Source organism: Pundamilia nyererei, unplaced genomic scaffold (assembly GCF_000239375.1).
Source record: "Pundamilia nyererei isolate P.nyererei 1_Seehausen unplaced genomic scaffold, PunNye1.0 scaffold00049, whole genome shotgun sequence".
Lineage (NCBI taxonomy): Eukaryota > Metazoa > Chordata > Actinopteri > Cichliformes > Cichlidae > Pundamilia > Pundamilia nyererei.
This window is the reverse complement of record NW_005187450.1, coordinates 1,074,810-1,090,273: the sequence shown is the minus strand read 5'-3', so window position 1 is coordinate 1,090,273 and position 15,464 is coordinate 1,074,810. Positions and strand designations below refer to the sequence as shown.

Sequence of the window (15,464 nt, the reverse complement as noted above, 5' to 3'; positions counted from 1 at the left end):
TTTATCTTTTATCAACCTGACTGACCGTTGATCATCAGATCACCACAGCTGTCGCCACAACTTTAGCCCCTCCCGCTCCTTCCTGTGATCTCAGCATGATCTCAGGGCTTAGCTCACCTGGCCTTGTTGCCTGCATCCATCAGGTCAGCGATGTCTGTGTAGGAGGTGACAGCTAGCTTGGACAGATCCTCTACATAGGGACCCAACAGCGGGTGTTCTCGGACTCGTAGGTTCCCTTTGTTCTTGGGGTTGAGCAAATCTCGGACGCGCTCGCAGTAGATCTCCATGTAACTGACCTGGAAACAATTTCAGAAGTACAGAGAGTAATTTCAGGTGCTCCAGGTTGAATATATTAAGCTAATATTGTGCAGCTCTGTACAAAGAATATATATTAATGTCACTATTGATATATATAAGAGGAGGTATTTGCATGCGTATATTAAGGTCAGAGAACATAAGATATACTTTATTTATCCCAGATTTGGGAAATTATCCGGATCACAATCGCACCTCAACTTCACAGTGACACTTTTGTTTTCCCAATTTTACTGGCAGAGATTTGCAAAGAAAACCATGCAGTATGTGACTGAAGTCTGGGAAATGCTCAGGAAAGAGCAGCGAACACAAAAAGTTGGGGGCAGAGGTGAACCATGAGGACTACAAATACCAAAGAAGAATGATACGCACCTCTACTGAGTAGGAGAGCTCCTCTTTGTTGCCGTCCTCATTGATCTTCTCAAACAGATCTTCACACAGCTGAGTGGCAAAGAAAAAAAGCATTTTAGTTCAAATGACGGCATCCGCAGATATAAAAGAGGCGATAAATAGGTGTGAGATCTGTGGGCTTCTTGTAAAGCAAACATTTAAATAGTTATAGCCTGAAAACTTAAAATTGTAAACTTTGGCCAAATGTCATTCACTTTCCACACCGCTCTAAATTGCTTTCAGTGTGGTTGCAGCTTAAAGGACTTAAAGTTGTTTCAGTTCTTCTATTTTAGACTGTTTTAATGTTCTGAAAGGTGAATTTAGAAACTTTCTATCCATTAGATCTGACAATCTGATCAAAGGAGGGGAAAGAGCCAGATCAAAGCTTTGGGAGAGGACACCTTTGTCACTACATACATTATTTAAGTGTATAACAAAAATCTGTTATGCACATATTTTTCAGGCTTTTCATCATAAACAAGGCACTACGTGTAATACTTCCAGAGCTCTGATGGTCTAAGATGTGTACAGAATTATGACAACAATAATTAGCAGATTAAATGGACTCAGCAGTTTGCGAGTTGTACTATACATTCAAGGCTCTAAATGAGCAGGAATAGTAAACAGACTACAAGACAAGGGATTGCATTATTTGTCTTAGTCTCTGCAGTGCAGTGAATGGTGAATGAGGTTTTGTTGAACAAACCATGGGAATGATTCCTTCCTGCCCCTCCTCCTGCTTGCCCATCATGGTGTAGGATTTGCCAGCTCCTGTCTGGCCATAAGCGAAGATGCAGACGTTATAACCCTCAAAAGCATGCTGCAGCATTTCCTTTCCAATGTCATTGTACACAAGGTTCTGTGAGGCAAAGCAGGGGTCATCGGGCTGCAATAAAAAGAGAAAAATATATTTAAATATAAGTAGCATCACAATAAGATTTGCATATTTTCTTTGCTTTTAGTGATTAGAGTTAAAACTCACAGAGGTATGAGACCAATAGGAGTAATCAAAACTGAAGGTCTTTGCTGGTTCCTTTGGGGCTTTGGGGTTGAGGATAGCTGTGGAGGAGGAACAAAATTAGTAATGGGGTTGATATTTTCTAGATTGAGTTGAAGTGACACAAAAACTACTCGCATGTTCTGTTATTTTAAAAAGCTGCCTTTAGTTAGTTTGTGATGTCTTCTACAGAATTCTTTAGTTGTGTTTCTTCAACCAAAAGCAGCTTCTGTGCTCAATAATATATATAACCATGCATTCCTCATGTTTTCCCTTCATGTCTTTCCTACATTTCTTTTTAAAGTAAACAAACAAACAAAGACTGTAAATTTAAATTGGAGTTACTAAATAGACCCAAATGATAAGAGAGAGATAGATATATATAGATATCTATATATAGATATATATAGATATATATAGATATCTATATATAGATATAGATAGATATATATATATATATATGAATGATCCTGGTTGGCAAATAGCAGCTGCTACCTCAGGTTCCTGTTCCTCAATTAGAGAGATATTTTTGGCAATGCAAGTCACATGAAACAGTGGCAGACTACGAGATGCTGGCTTCTTCTTTTTTTTTGAGAACTGCAACTGTTGCAGCAAGCTCTGCCACATATGGTTTATCCTTAACCAGTGTTTTAATCATCATCATTAAGATTGACATCATTACAAAATGACAGAGTTTGAATGAAAAACACCAGCCTACTTCAATCACACCACTTCACCTGCTCTCGCTCAACACTACTCAGCCATTCCCCGTCGCCACATGGACAGTTTTTAATGAACAGAAATCTGCTGCCATGCCTGGCATGTCACACTCCTCAACCATGCTGGTTGGTACTGCCGGTGACAAGTGCACTAGATTTCACACTGGATATGTGACAGGCAGAAAGCGGGATGTTAATTTACTATAAGATAACCACAGAAATCACTCCTCTTAGACAAACTAAACTTTAAGGATTAGAGTTGTTTTGTGCCATGGCTGCAGCAAGACACTTTGCTCAGGCCAGGCAGACAAATGCATACCACCACCTTTAGAAGTGAGGAGGAAGTGGGAGAGGAAGGAGTGAGAAAGAGGCTAGCGAAAGAAGGGTTTGGAGAGACTAAAATAATGTGAGTGCTCAAGGCCCTAGCAACAGTCCAAACAGATCAACAACAGAAACCGAAGGCAGGACAAAAGGGAAAAAACTATCTGCGCCTTAGTAGGAATGCTACAGTCTGTGAGCGTAAGTATTTAGAGCATTTTCAATCTTTCCAGGGAAGTCTGCAGAAGCAGTCACAAAGGAATAATTAGCGTTGTGTGATGCCCTGTGCTAATGGGCAAATTAAAGCCAGGTTTGGCTCCTCAACATGACGGTGCTTGAGAGGCTTTTGCATCAAGATGTCGCCAGCAGAGTGCCTTGTGTGCTCAGAGGATTTCAGCGCGCTTATCAATAATGCAGGAGATCTGGAGAGACGGGGACAGCATATCGTCCTCCATGGGTCACAGGCTGACAGAAAAGCACAGCATGTCCTCAGAAACCAGAACACTAACTGGTTCATGCTAAATCTATGATGATTAAAGCAGCAGCTATTTCACTGAAGCTCATATAGATTCATGCAAAAATAATCCATTTGACTGTGCGCTCTACAATCTTTGAACAGGTTAAGGTGCGCAGGCAGAGTAGCAGCTTCCATATGGGGCACTGGAAGAGGATACAGCGAGACAGGCTGCTAAATAAATCCCAATTTCAACTTTGACCTGCCTCCAAAGGGAAATTGGAGACTGGGGATAAAGAAATGAAGGGGGATTTAGGTTACCAGTGCCCTTATTCACCTTTCCTGGAACAATCTACAGTGGCTATTAATGAGAAAGCAGCCTAAGCTCTGATTCAGTGTCAATGAGACAACTAAGCATTAAAAACAGAAACATGATGAGAGAGTTCCACATGTGGGGGCATTTAGACAGCGATATTCCTATTATAGGACAGAAGTCTGATGGTGACAAACTCTACCATACAGGGAATCAGCATTAAACAAGCTTTTTAATCTTGGACTCTCTCAATCTTCCCAAGTTCAATCTTGGACAAGTCACTACATGGTAGCAATTACTAGGAGATTGATCAGCTCCTTAATGTGAATCATGCTCATGTAGTATAATTATCTCATTCAATAGCTCACAACATTGCTCCCAGAAAGGAGAGCTGGTTCACCCATGTGGTGTCATCAGTGTGTCATAAGAGTGGGTCTCTTCTGTAAGAGCCTGTAAAGGTGTTCTGAGGTCAAGATATCCACACCTTCAAAAAATGGGGCTCTAACTAGTGCTGCATCTGCACATAAAGGATACCAATGGCAACGGTTACATATTCACAGTCTGGCTTTTATTTACACATTGTGTTGAAAGAAGTAAAAAGAAAGAAAAAAAACCCACACCACTCTAATATTTGTTCATGATATTGGTTCGATACCGACTGAAATAGCTGGGTTGGGTGTCTGTGGTACTGTGACAACAGGGAGCCATCTATTTTATTCAAATATAAGTTATTCTATGTTTGGTTTGCTGTGTGTGACCAGGGGTGCACTAGTTCCTAGAACGAGAGCTTACACAGCATGGAGGAAGCTAACAGCAAACTATTTGGAGTTCTCAAGATATTTCATGCTTGCTACGCCAACAAGTTTGATTTGTTGCAGTTTGTGAATTTATGTTAGCAAATGGTGTTTGCTAATGGTGCTTTTGCTAGCTAGCCAGGTAGCACTGGAGTCTATTAACAGCTGGGAGGCTCTGTGCTACATTCAAGAACAGCTAAGACAGATGAAGGAACAAGAACAAGTCCAATGGGCACCGAAATAAGCTGTGCCCATTGTTTAGAAGATTTCCTGTTTAAAAAAATAAAAATAAAATAGCAGTTTTGTTTGTGCGTCTTGTTTGCGTGCTCACATTTCAGGCTGTTCCCCTGCACACAGTGTGGTGGCATGCTGCAAAACCGAGAACTAAAAAAAAAAAAAAATCTGTTTTGTTTAAATTGGTTGAGTGTGGTTGAATGAATAAAGCAGAGTCCGATTGTGAGGGTACAGGGAACCAAGAGAGACAAAGATCAGTGCTACTCAAGGATAACCGGTGTTTTGTCCGATGCCACAGAGATTTAAGGATCAAATTAATAAATCCAAATTGAGATTTATTGGTTGTATTTTTAAGTTAGACTTCTCTGCTTTGGACACATTAACACTAACAATAGCACATATCCCAATTTTGTTTAAAAATAAGTGGAAATTAAAAAGTGGCATTATGTCTAACTGAAAAGCATAACAGGAAACCTTTTAAGGACTGAATGACTTTATTTCCTGTGACAATTATTTTTGATTTTTGTTAACCGAGTGGAAGAGTGGACTGCAAATTATTCTGGTTATGTGGTTTTATTTCATTTGTCATTATTATAATGACTAGCACAAACGCAGGCCTGTGGGTCTCGTTTGCTTCGCTCAGGCATAAAAACACAGACATGTGTGTAATTTTATCGTGCCATTCTTTTTATGTTCATTATCACGGTGTATATTAAGAAACTTGCTGTTCATAAACACCAAACAAATGATTTTTTAAAAAAATATATTGTTCTACTTCTTTGCAGACTACTTATTAACAGTTTAAGACAAGCTAATCAGCTACAGGCACTATTAGTTACAGTTTGTTGAAAATGTATGCATATCTGTAAACAAGAACACAGTCCAGTGATCCCAAAGTGCCACTGTACTAAAAATTGTTTAGCAACATTTATTTAGAAATAACAATGAACACATATACATAATGTAGACATAATGGCACATTTGTTTTGAGATCAGCTACTATACATAATATATATGAAATTTATAATAATCTGAGTCTTAAAAATAAAATAATCCCCAAAAACTATATAGATGCCTGAATATTCTACATATTCTTTTCATACCACACTTCTGTGTTAATTGTTTTTCCAAAACGAAAGGCAACAATTCTTAAATTGTTCATGTGTGGATTTATCATTCTCTCCTTTCTTCTCACAATCAGGAGTACAACCTATACATTTAACATAAATATTTGATTGATAGCTGCAATCAATCAGGATGTGACTGTGGAAAATACGCAAAGTCGTGGTACTTGTATCTACCAGGAGTAGAAAGGTTGGGCTGGTGTGTCACATGCATGTGTCAAATTGTTGCATTTGACGGGCAGAATGTGGAGAGTTTTATCCTCACCATCCTATATGCAGTCAATCACAAAACAGTGCCCTTACACTCTAGCATGACATGCCTACACCTGCACATCTCATAAAGCACATGAACAGGGATTCACACTTAGTAAAAGTCACAAGTCCTGACTGAAATAAATAATACTTATAGTACCCCCCACTTAATATTCAGCCACAGTCACATCCTGAACTTGAAATGGCAAACGCATCCTGCTGCCTCATAAGCAACGTCATCATTCCGTCTTTCTCATCCATGGCAACAGGTATAGGACCAGATTCTGGTTGCCATAACAACTCAAACTGGGCACAGACGTGGAGGATGCAGCACATCTCGTCCTCTTTTCTCTCGTCTCGAGCGTTCGCCGTTATTGCCCTCGCAAACTATTTAGACATTCTTAAAATTCAAGTTTATGGATAATTACAGTCATTTATCAAACACTGATTTCCAGGTTTAAATCCTTTGCACATCTTAACAACCAACATGAGGGCGGCACTGCAGACTTTAGGCCACTTATAATGTCAGGCTCAATAAGGCACTGTTTACCATCCCGCCGTCGGTAAGCACTAAACATCCATTACATTAACAGATGACATGCAAATCTACACATATGAGGTACTCAAAAGGAGTCAAAATTCTCTTAAGACTGAGAAACGTAGACAAACAAAAGCTATTGTGTGGCACATTCATCTGTTTGCTCTTCCGAAATGCTACGGTTTTACATTTTCAGCTCCTAGGAATTTAGGATTGATAGGATGCAAGCCCTCCACAAGCCCTCAGGGTGAACAGCAGTTAACTAACCACATCCTGACATCAACCTCAGCTGGTTGTTGCCAGCAGACATTTTGTGCTACAGTGCTCAATATGGGGTCTATAATCCAACCAGGAAAGAAAAAAAAAGCCCTCAGTAATTAGGTTGTTAGGAGGTCTCCAAGCACCAGATGGAGACTAAAAGCTAGCCCTTTTCACCTGACGCTAACAGCCAGAGTCTAAAATGGCTGAACAAAATCGACCTCTCTCTCTTCCAGTAACCCTCTAAGGATACGCCGACTGCTAAGTGAAGCTGATCGATGACTATCTGGGATCACAGGAAGGGGGTGAAGACATTAGGGTGAATGCATATGGAAACTTTGAAAGAGAAACAAATGGGTGAAGTTAAAGGAACCCAGAGAATATCTGTGCACAGCTGGAATGACAACACGTGCTTCTTTGAACAAGACAGGAATTTAAATAGCATCCCTGGGGTCTCCGTGTGCATATCCAAGCGCATCTGTGTGATGTTCACTTCTGAATAATATCACTTCAAACATTCAATTCATATTTACTCACAAGAGTACAGACTGCTCTTTTCCACTAAATAAAAATGTTGGTTACACCAGTTGAACCAAAACCATGTGCACTTAACTACTAATTAAATAATCTCATGAAATGTAACTTCACAGGCAAATTACTTTTAGTGATAGAAAATCCATTTGTAATAGCAGCTGAGAGAAACATTTAAAATTCAGCGTACAGCATTAGCGCCCAGCTTCTTACTTATTATTAAATATTGAAGGCCGTAGTAATCATTTTTAAATGGATTGCAATTCACCGTCACTGGATGTTTTTATTTCTAGAGATTACATCTAGGTGCCCAAAACAATAATGGAACCTCACCAAAACAAACCCTATGTCAAAAAATAATTTTCTGCTTTGGTAGAGCTCTGGGTCTGAACGATTTTCTTCTCTGCTAGTTAATACATAAAATACAAGATGGAAGCAAGTCAATTAAAAATTGTTGTTCCAATAATGGAATTTCTCCCAATAACATAATCTGATAATGTGGATCATGGTGCTGATTAGAAATGCTGCTTAAAACCTAATCTCTGTCTCCCTCTCCCCATCTGCCATCTAAAAAACAAACAACCCCCCCAAGAAACACCCTGCATTGGTATAAAAAGCCAGAGAGACAGAGAGGGTAAACTAAAACATTACAGCAACAAAGTCTGACAGTGAAACTGCTGCATCCTCTACGTCCACAGCTGGTATGTTTTACACAGATGCAGCCAGCACTGAATTGAGATCAGATCACAGGAACTTTATTGATCCCAGAGGGAAACTGAGTTGTTATAGCAACATACAACACACAGTTTAGGGTTTGTTTGTTTTTTTTTGCATCATTCCTGGTGAGCTCTGCTGTCGCTTCCTTCCCTGTTCCAGTCCACTTTTCAATCAATCAACATTTGATCGATGCAAAGCATCACACGTTGCTCGACGTGCTGCACGGAAGCATGTTAGCCTTGGCTGAAAACTCGCCTTCACAGGCAAATACATACACAAACGGATGAAATGGCAAATCCACAAATTAAGCTTTCAGCTGTGCTCACACTGGAAGAGATTCATTTGTCATACATCACTTTGAAGCTGACGGCTGGTCGCTTGCACACACCCCAAGCTCTGGTTGCCTAGGTGACCCTCTATTGTACTACCAGGTCATATGTCAATTAGCGGTAATCTTCGCTTTCATTGGTCGTTGCTTCAGTTGCTTACCGGGAATTTGAGAAAACTTTTACCTGAGTCCGGCCTACTTCCCATTGCCTGCAGTTATGACACATGAAGTCGCAGAGTATCATTCATTTTCTATACAGAAGACTTGAGGGAAAAGGTAAGTATAATCACTTAAAATATTAAATCTCCATTTAAGGTCACCATTGTCAAGTGACACTTCATCGTGTGGTTCTTGCAGTATGGATAAGAATCACAGCTGCTTCATGCTACAACACAATTATTCCTTTTGGTAAAAAGTGTGAGGTATTGTATGAGAAATAGAAAATGTTGTGTACACTTATTTCAAACTACAGCCTCCCACCTGTGTCAGTTTGTGGATGAATGGTGAAGCGAAACAGCTGTTGACATGAACCAACGATGTGAGCAGTGCCACAGTAACGCTAATATAGCTGTTCACTCTCAAGTAGCAAGACTCAAGTTTGGATGAGGTACATGCTGAGCTGGCCACAGAAATTCTCTGCGTGTTGCATCCAGTGTATTTAGGAGAGTGTGTTTGATGGCTTGGTTACCAGGGCTGCGGCACAGGTGACAGAGTTGTCGCTGGATGCGGCTTAAAGCTGAGGGCTAAAAGTAGTGTCTGAGCACTGCAGCGCACATTTGCAAACAGCTGAGCTTGTCGCAGCCACAACACAGCACATACAACATCTCCAAAATAGAAACTTACACCTTGATTACCCCCCTTGGATACAGTGACGTTCATGTAAGGTCAGGGTGGGTTGCCAGGTGGTCTTTAATTTAAAAAAAATATCGACACAGCAAATCAATATGCCTCTGTTAAATACTTCTGCCAGAAAAAAACAAAAACAAAAAAAAAACACGTAACTTTCCAAGCAGCGAGCTGAGTTTTTCTTACAAGGAGACATGACCCTTTAAAACAATCTATATCACGGTCACTGACTCAGACAAACAACAACAAACTTTCTATTCATGAAAGAATCAGACATTTTCATTTGATCAGATGAGTGTGCTTCAGAGGCACTGCTGGAACTTTAAAGGAAGGCACTAAATGCATCTCAGCTTCTACTCAGAAGTCCAATCACGTCATTCTTCTACTGGGTGAGAGGAGAGAGGGAAAAAGGCACAGGAAGACACTTGAACAAAGCACTGAATGCAGGGTATTGCATGCAGGGTTAGAGCCTGCAAAACACATTAGGTAATCTGTTATGACAAGGCTCTATGTGCCGAGTCCCCTCTGTGACAATGACCCTTTTCACACTGCCCTACCCCCCCCCCACTCTCTTTTTTTAGGGAAGAAAAAGCATTCAGAAAAATATATACTCTCAGTGTTTTCATTGGAAAGTGACTGGAGTTAGCTTAAAAGCAAATGTAAAACAACAGCGCTCCATTCAAAAGCATGCTTTATTTAACGGATGCTCTAAAAGTCAAGCTTTAAATGCATTCAATACATGTGCCTAGGTTATCTGATGAAATATGGTCTGAGCAGGAAATCAGTGTTTGCATGTAGTGCAAAAAAAAAAAAGCCCCTGTTTACTTTCTGTTTCTGAGCTATCACATATAAATCCCACCACCTACCAACTTAAGAGGATTTCTTTAAAGCATTTTGAGTGATATTAGAGAGAAAAGAGAGGCAGTCTAGTAGGAGTATGCTTTTTTTCCCCTTAATATGCATATATGTATGTGGTAACAGGCTTTCTCTTAATTCCTCGCCCCAATTTAGGATACTGGGTTTCTTGTTAGCATGGTGAGAAATAAGAAATCGCTGAAAATCTTGAATCAATACATTTTTAACAAAAGTTGTTCCAAAAGGAAACAAAAAAGCCCCACATGCGTAACCTGATTATAGGTGGAGTTGCCCGTTTAGCTAGAAAGCAGTGGGAGAAGCGCAGCCCTGGCCGGCCCATGTGCCAGCTGTTCCAGCTCTGACGACTGTCTATTTATACAGCAGCAGATGGCAGTTAGTGCCTAGCATGCCGACAGACTGTCAGTGACAGGAAGGAATGGACAGATTTCAGCCGCCCAACCTTTCCGCTGAACTTGTAGCCAAACCATACATTGCTCTGAGCCCACAGACACTGATAGCTGGCGAGTGCTCCAACTACCTCTTGATATTAGCAGCTTATGTGGACTCACTGAGTCCAGGATAACAGAGACTACAGAGAGGCTTCTAGAAGCCACCAGATAGAGAAAACATGCAAGGCCAGCAGGACTCCATTCAGGAGCTAAACAAACACAGAACTACAACAAAGAGAGAGGGATGCCAGGCAGCCTCACAGGTGATGGCATGCAGGGTTAAATGAAATCAATGCTGAAATAAGACTAAATTCTTTCTTTTTTAATTTAAAAAAAAGAAAGAAAGAAAGAAAGAAAGAAAAAAGTTTCAATTCTAATTACCTAAACTCTGTATGTCAACCTAAACTCTGGGAACATACTCCAGGATAGGGCTGGGCCATATCATACCGTTCACGGTAATACCGGTATAATGTTGGGCAACGATAAGAAAATGAAATATCGCGATAGAACATGGGTAAAACGCGCATGCTCAGTGCCTTTATTTTCATAGGCACATGGTGGAAAAAGCATGGCGGCGACAGAGAATGAGATGGGCGAAAGCAGATCGTTGAATGAAACAGATGAACCAGAATTGGTTTGTAAAAATGCTGCAACTTCAGTGGTGTGGAACTGTTTGGCTTTCGTCCATCAGATACACAACAAACCACTATTTTTGGTAGAGCATGCTAGCGGGCCGCCGTTATTACCGTGTTTTTTGGAAAATACGGCACACTTAAAATCAATCCTTTGATTTTTCTGAAAATCAAAAGTGCCCCTTATAATTCACTGGGCCTTATGTATGAATTCTGGTTGTGTTTACTGATCTCGAAATGATTTTCTGTGGTACACGGCGCTCGAAAATCTGTCAAATGTTTTAGTAAGACTTTGCTAAGCTACGAACCCGCACCGCTTGATGGATTGTCGGAGCATTACGGCTATCGTAGGCAGGAGCTTCGCGGAGTGATACGTACTGTGCTTCAACATAATATTACCGTATTGTGTGTGTATAACCTCTTAACAATGTATAATATCCACAAAACCTATGCTCAAGATATGTCGGCCAATTTCCTCTGGAAATGCATTTTGGTTAAACTGTCAGCAAGTAATTTGCATTTGCACTGTTAAATTTTTATATAACTTTAATGCACATATTTATTTATTTTTTTTGCACTAATAAAGTTGTGGAGTTGTAAAGTTTTTTCCAAGCTTTTCCAAGAATTATATTCTCCTTGGTGCAGGTGCTGCCTCAAAGGTCAAAGGTCTTTCCCATGACAACCTGTGCCGAGAAGTAGTTCAGCACGTCCAGCTCAGCTTTAAAAGAGTCTGGTATATTCCAATTTAAAAATAGCACTTACTTTTAGAGCACTGAATATTTCCTGCATTAATCTTGGCACAATAAGCCCGTGGAGCTGCACGTGCTCAACTAAAAAAAGAGGAACTGAAAATATTTACAGAGAAAGCAGTTCCTCTAAAGTTTAAATTTTTAGAAAATTTGGTTGCACACTACAGAACAAGATTTTAATGTCAACTCAACTGAGGTGATCAACATTGCGAGTTAGAGCAGTGATTAATTAATAACATTTACACACAGATGATGCTATAAAACATGAAATTACAGCTGAAAAAGTCATAAAAATGACAAGAAGAGCAAAAAAAGCGAGAGAGGGGCTGATTCAACTCCAGTAACATATGACTTGACTACCGTCAGAAACAATAAATCCTGGAGAAAGGAAAGCTTCTTTGACAAGTATAAATGAATTGATCGGCAGTGCAGCATTACTTGTTTTTATATTTAAATCATGATAGAGCAACATCTGAAGTCTGTCTAAAAACAGTGGGGATGCAATGGTTTAAGCAGCCAATATTCAGCTTGTGGAGCCACACAACATGACATTTATTGATGTCAGTAGACCATTTTTTTTTTCGTTTTTGGGTTTCCTTCCTTTTTGGGTTGTTTGATTCCGTTTCCGGTTTTTTGCTTTTTTGATTTTTTGTTTAAAAAGAGGGGGAGTAAATAAAAACAATCAAAGACAGAAGGAAAAAGAAAAAATTCAGTGCAGAAATCCTCAGAGCATCTCTTCAGTGCTCAGATTATCATATGGCCCAAAAACAGTGGGAACAACGGTGGAGACCGAGCTGTGCAGACACGGGGAAGACAGCACTGCTCACAACAAGCTCCTATTTTACAGAGCAGTGACCTGGATTTTCTTAACTAGCCTCTACTCTGCAACACAAGTCTTACTTTAAATGTTCCCTGGCTTTCTGTACGCATTGTGACATCATGAACACGGGGCAGGCGCATGGATTGGTGAAAACCTCACATTTCTTTTCCTTTGGTGTACATCTTTCAAAAAACCAAACATTCAGGTTAAGCAGAGATTGATGCATCATGTTAACATTAGATGAGTGAACCTTTCACAGAACAGTTTCTCTGCAGAGAACAAAAGTGATGTGTGAAAGTCTGTGTGCTGCATGCATATGCATATGAGTGGGTGTCCACTCCAATGATCTTCATTAGCTTCCCAGCAAAGGAATCCAGTACCTGACCTAGTCATGGGTCAGCTGTCCCGCCTGATTAATTAAGGTTTCAAAAATATTACACTGCCAACCCCTCCACTCTGGACGCATGAATAATACACAGGGAGCATGATGCCCACCAACAAGATACTCGTGCTCAGACTGCAAAGCTCCCTGGGCTGCCTCTGAATTCAGCCCCAGACTGTGGGAGGAAACCAAACAACACAGTCTGGAAAGAGAGCTGTGTCGGTGAGGGCAAAAAATTTAAAAACACATTCACTTTCTTGAATGTGGGAAAGTCTGACCATTTCAGTCAACTTAAGCACCGAACCAAAGAGCAGGGAAGAGGAGCAAGCCAAGAACTGACGGAACATGATAACAAACATGCCATTATCTTGGCTTTTTTTTTTTTTTTGCTGCCAGTCAGAGATGAATGGTGTTGGATGCAGGCTGTTGGGAACGCAAAGACATTTAAAGAAATACCTGCTGGTTATGTGGTGTGCAGGTAATCAAATGAAAGCACAAAAGCATCATCCTATACTCTGAACCCTGCATGTGCTGATTATCCTGTGCAGACGTTTAATGTTTGCATTCTTCTTAGCCATCATGCAATAACATGAGGGAGACAAGCAGAGTGATAAAGAAATATTTTCAGTGCTAAGAAAAACAAGGAGAGTTAGAAACAACTGAACCAGCCTAAATACAGAGATCTCTCAATTTCTCCTAATTTCTGTTCGCATTTTGTATTTTAAATATTGAAGTGAAAATGCAAACACAGGCTTCCAATTATGACTAACTGATGTAAAAAAATAATGGCACTGTCTCCCTTCACTGGTAGCTAAGCTACAAACCTGCACGGTCAGCCTCAATCATAATTATGACCAAAAGCTCACGATGTATTGCTATGTGATGCTGCCTCACGCTGTCCTACACGTGAAGTGTGCTCATGCACGACTTTCACTGTCTCTCTGCTGCGGCTGCGTTTGCACACCCCCTCCCCCCCACCAGTCAGCTCCTCTAATATCCCACTTTTTTTCCTGCAAAAGGCTCACTCAGATTTTCTGATCTCTGTCGCAGGCTGAAAAGCTAAAAACAATGAGGTAGATAGAATTTAACCAATGGGATGCATGGAAAAAAACATAACCATAAGATGAGTATGGCAAATTTCTAGCTAGTGTGCTATGTGAGAAAAATAAACCTCGTGAGATCAGGAGGTATGCTGCTTTTCCAGATGTACTGCTTTATGGCACTGGTAATACCTACGCTTAAAGACATCTGGAGCTGAGCCTCAAGCCCTCAAGTTACAACCGAGGATCACGTCATCCAGCTATGACATTTGCTGCAAGTGTTTGCAAAAAAAGAGGTTTGTGGTGTCTTTGTTTTCATGTAGCAATTAAAACACAAAGATATGACAAAACAGAAAAACAAAAAGCAAATAAATAATCAACAATGGAAATTACAAGACTCCTCTCCATAATAAGCTGAACAAGGAAGCAAAGGCAGCTTATTACAAGAAAATACAGGAAAGCAACTGGCCTGATCTGTGTCAACATGGAGAATGGTTGGGTGATCTCAGTGAGAGCCTCTCTGTCTTCTAAAGCAGACATCTGTTATACTCTGGGTTAATAATTGTTTAGAGAAATCTCCCCGAGAGCCAAAGAAGACCATTTTAAAAATCCAGTTATTGAACTAAAATTCTGGAGAGAAAAGTAAAATCTGCCATGGCTTAATCTTTAACCATGATGACGAGTAGCTAACTCTACCCAGATCTCAGGCTGCGTCAGCTCAATAGATGGAGTGCATCAATTAATGAGGAGGTGTTTCTATCCATCTGCTAGGACGCTGATATATAACAGCAGATGTCTCTTCTCTGTTTGGCTGTAGCTTCTGTTAATGACAGTCCACGGCTTATAATACACAGTACATTACAGCCCTGCATGTTATTAAGATATTTCATTAGTCTAGCTCGACCACAGCAAGCGTCGCTGTGTCCACAGTTTTTCTAAGTCTGAGAAATTACTGCTCAGACTCCTTCCATAGTTTCCGTACCAAGAAATCCCACAATGCCTTGTGTCACTCACTTCAGTTGACATCAGGATCCCATTTTCCACAGACTATGGTCCAAACAACATGCTAAACATGAAAAACTGTTTGCAGTTTGAGCAAATGAGTGTGCATAAATATGTAGATTACTGAGCAAGTAAATTGATGTTGACTAAAGTAAAATGTTTAAAAGGAGGAACACTGGAAACAAAATAAAACCTAGCTGCCAAAAAGCAAACAAAAACTGAAGTGAAAACCACAAGAAACTTGGTCAGTTACAAAGCTGTAACCACTTTGAGTTTAACACTTTCCCTTCTGACCTCAGCCACATCTAGAATATGGCAGCATTCAGGCGTCACCCTCGTGTGCAATGCACTGTTGTGAGTTCTTATTAACGAAACATAATTCAGTGTTAATGGGTAAGGCCATCGGC

General features: G+C 40.2%; 1 protein-coding gene across 20 annotated transcripts in view; it reads right to left on the bottom strand.

Moving 5' to 3' along the window:
• The window catches only part of kif1b (kinesin family member 1B), a 53,410-nt gene that overhangs the window by 30,765 nt on the left and 7,181 nt on the right, over window positions 1-15,464 (bottom strand). For all 20 annotated transcript variants that reach the window (XM_005732920.1, XM_005732921.1, XM_005732922.1 and 17 more), the window contains exons 3-6: window positions 1,688-1,764; window positions 1,412-1,591; window positions 688-756; window positions 118-296 (exon numbers count right to left, since the gene is read on the bottom strand). In XM_005732920.1, the coding sequence (XP_005732977.1) occupies window positions 118-296; window positions 688-756; window positions 1,412-1,591; window positions 1,688-1,764 (505 nt within the window). The remainder of the gene's footprint in view (window positions 1-117; window positions 297-687; window positions 757-1,411; window positions 1,592-1,687; window positions 1,765-15,464) is intronic.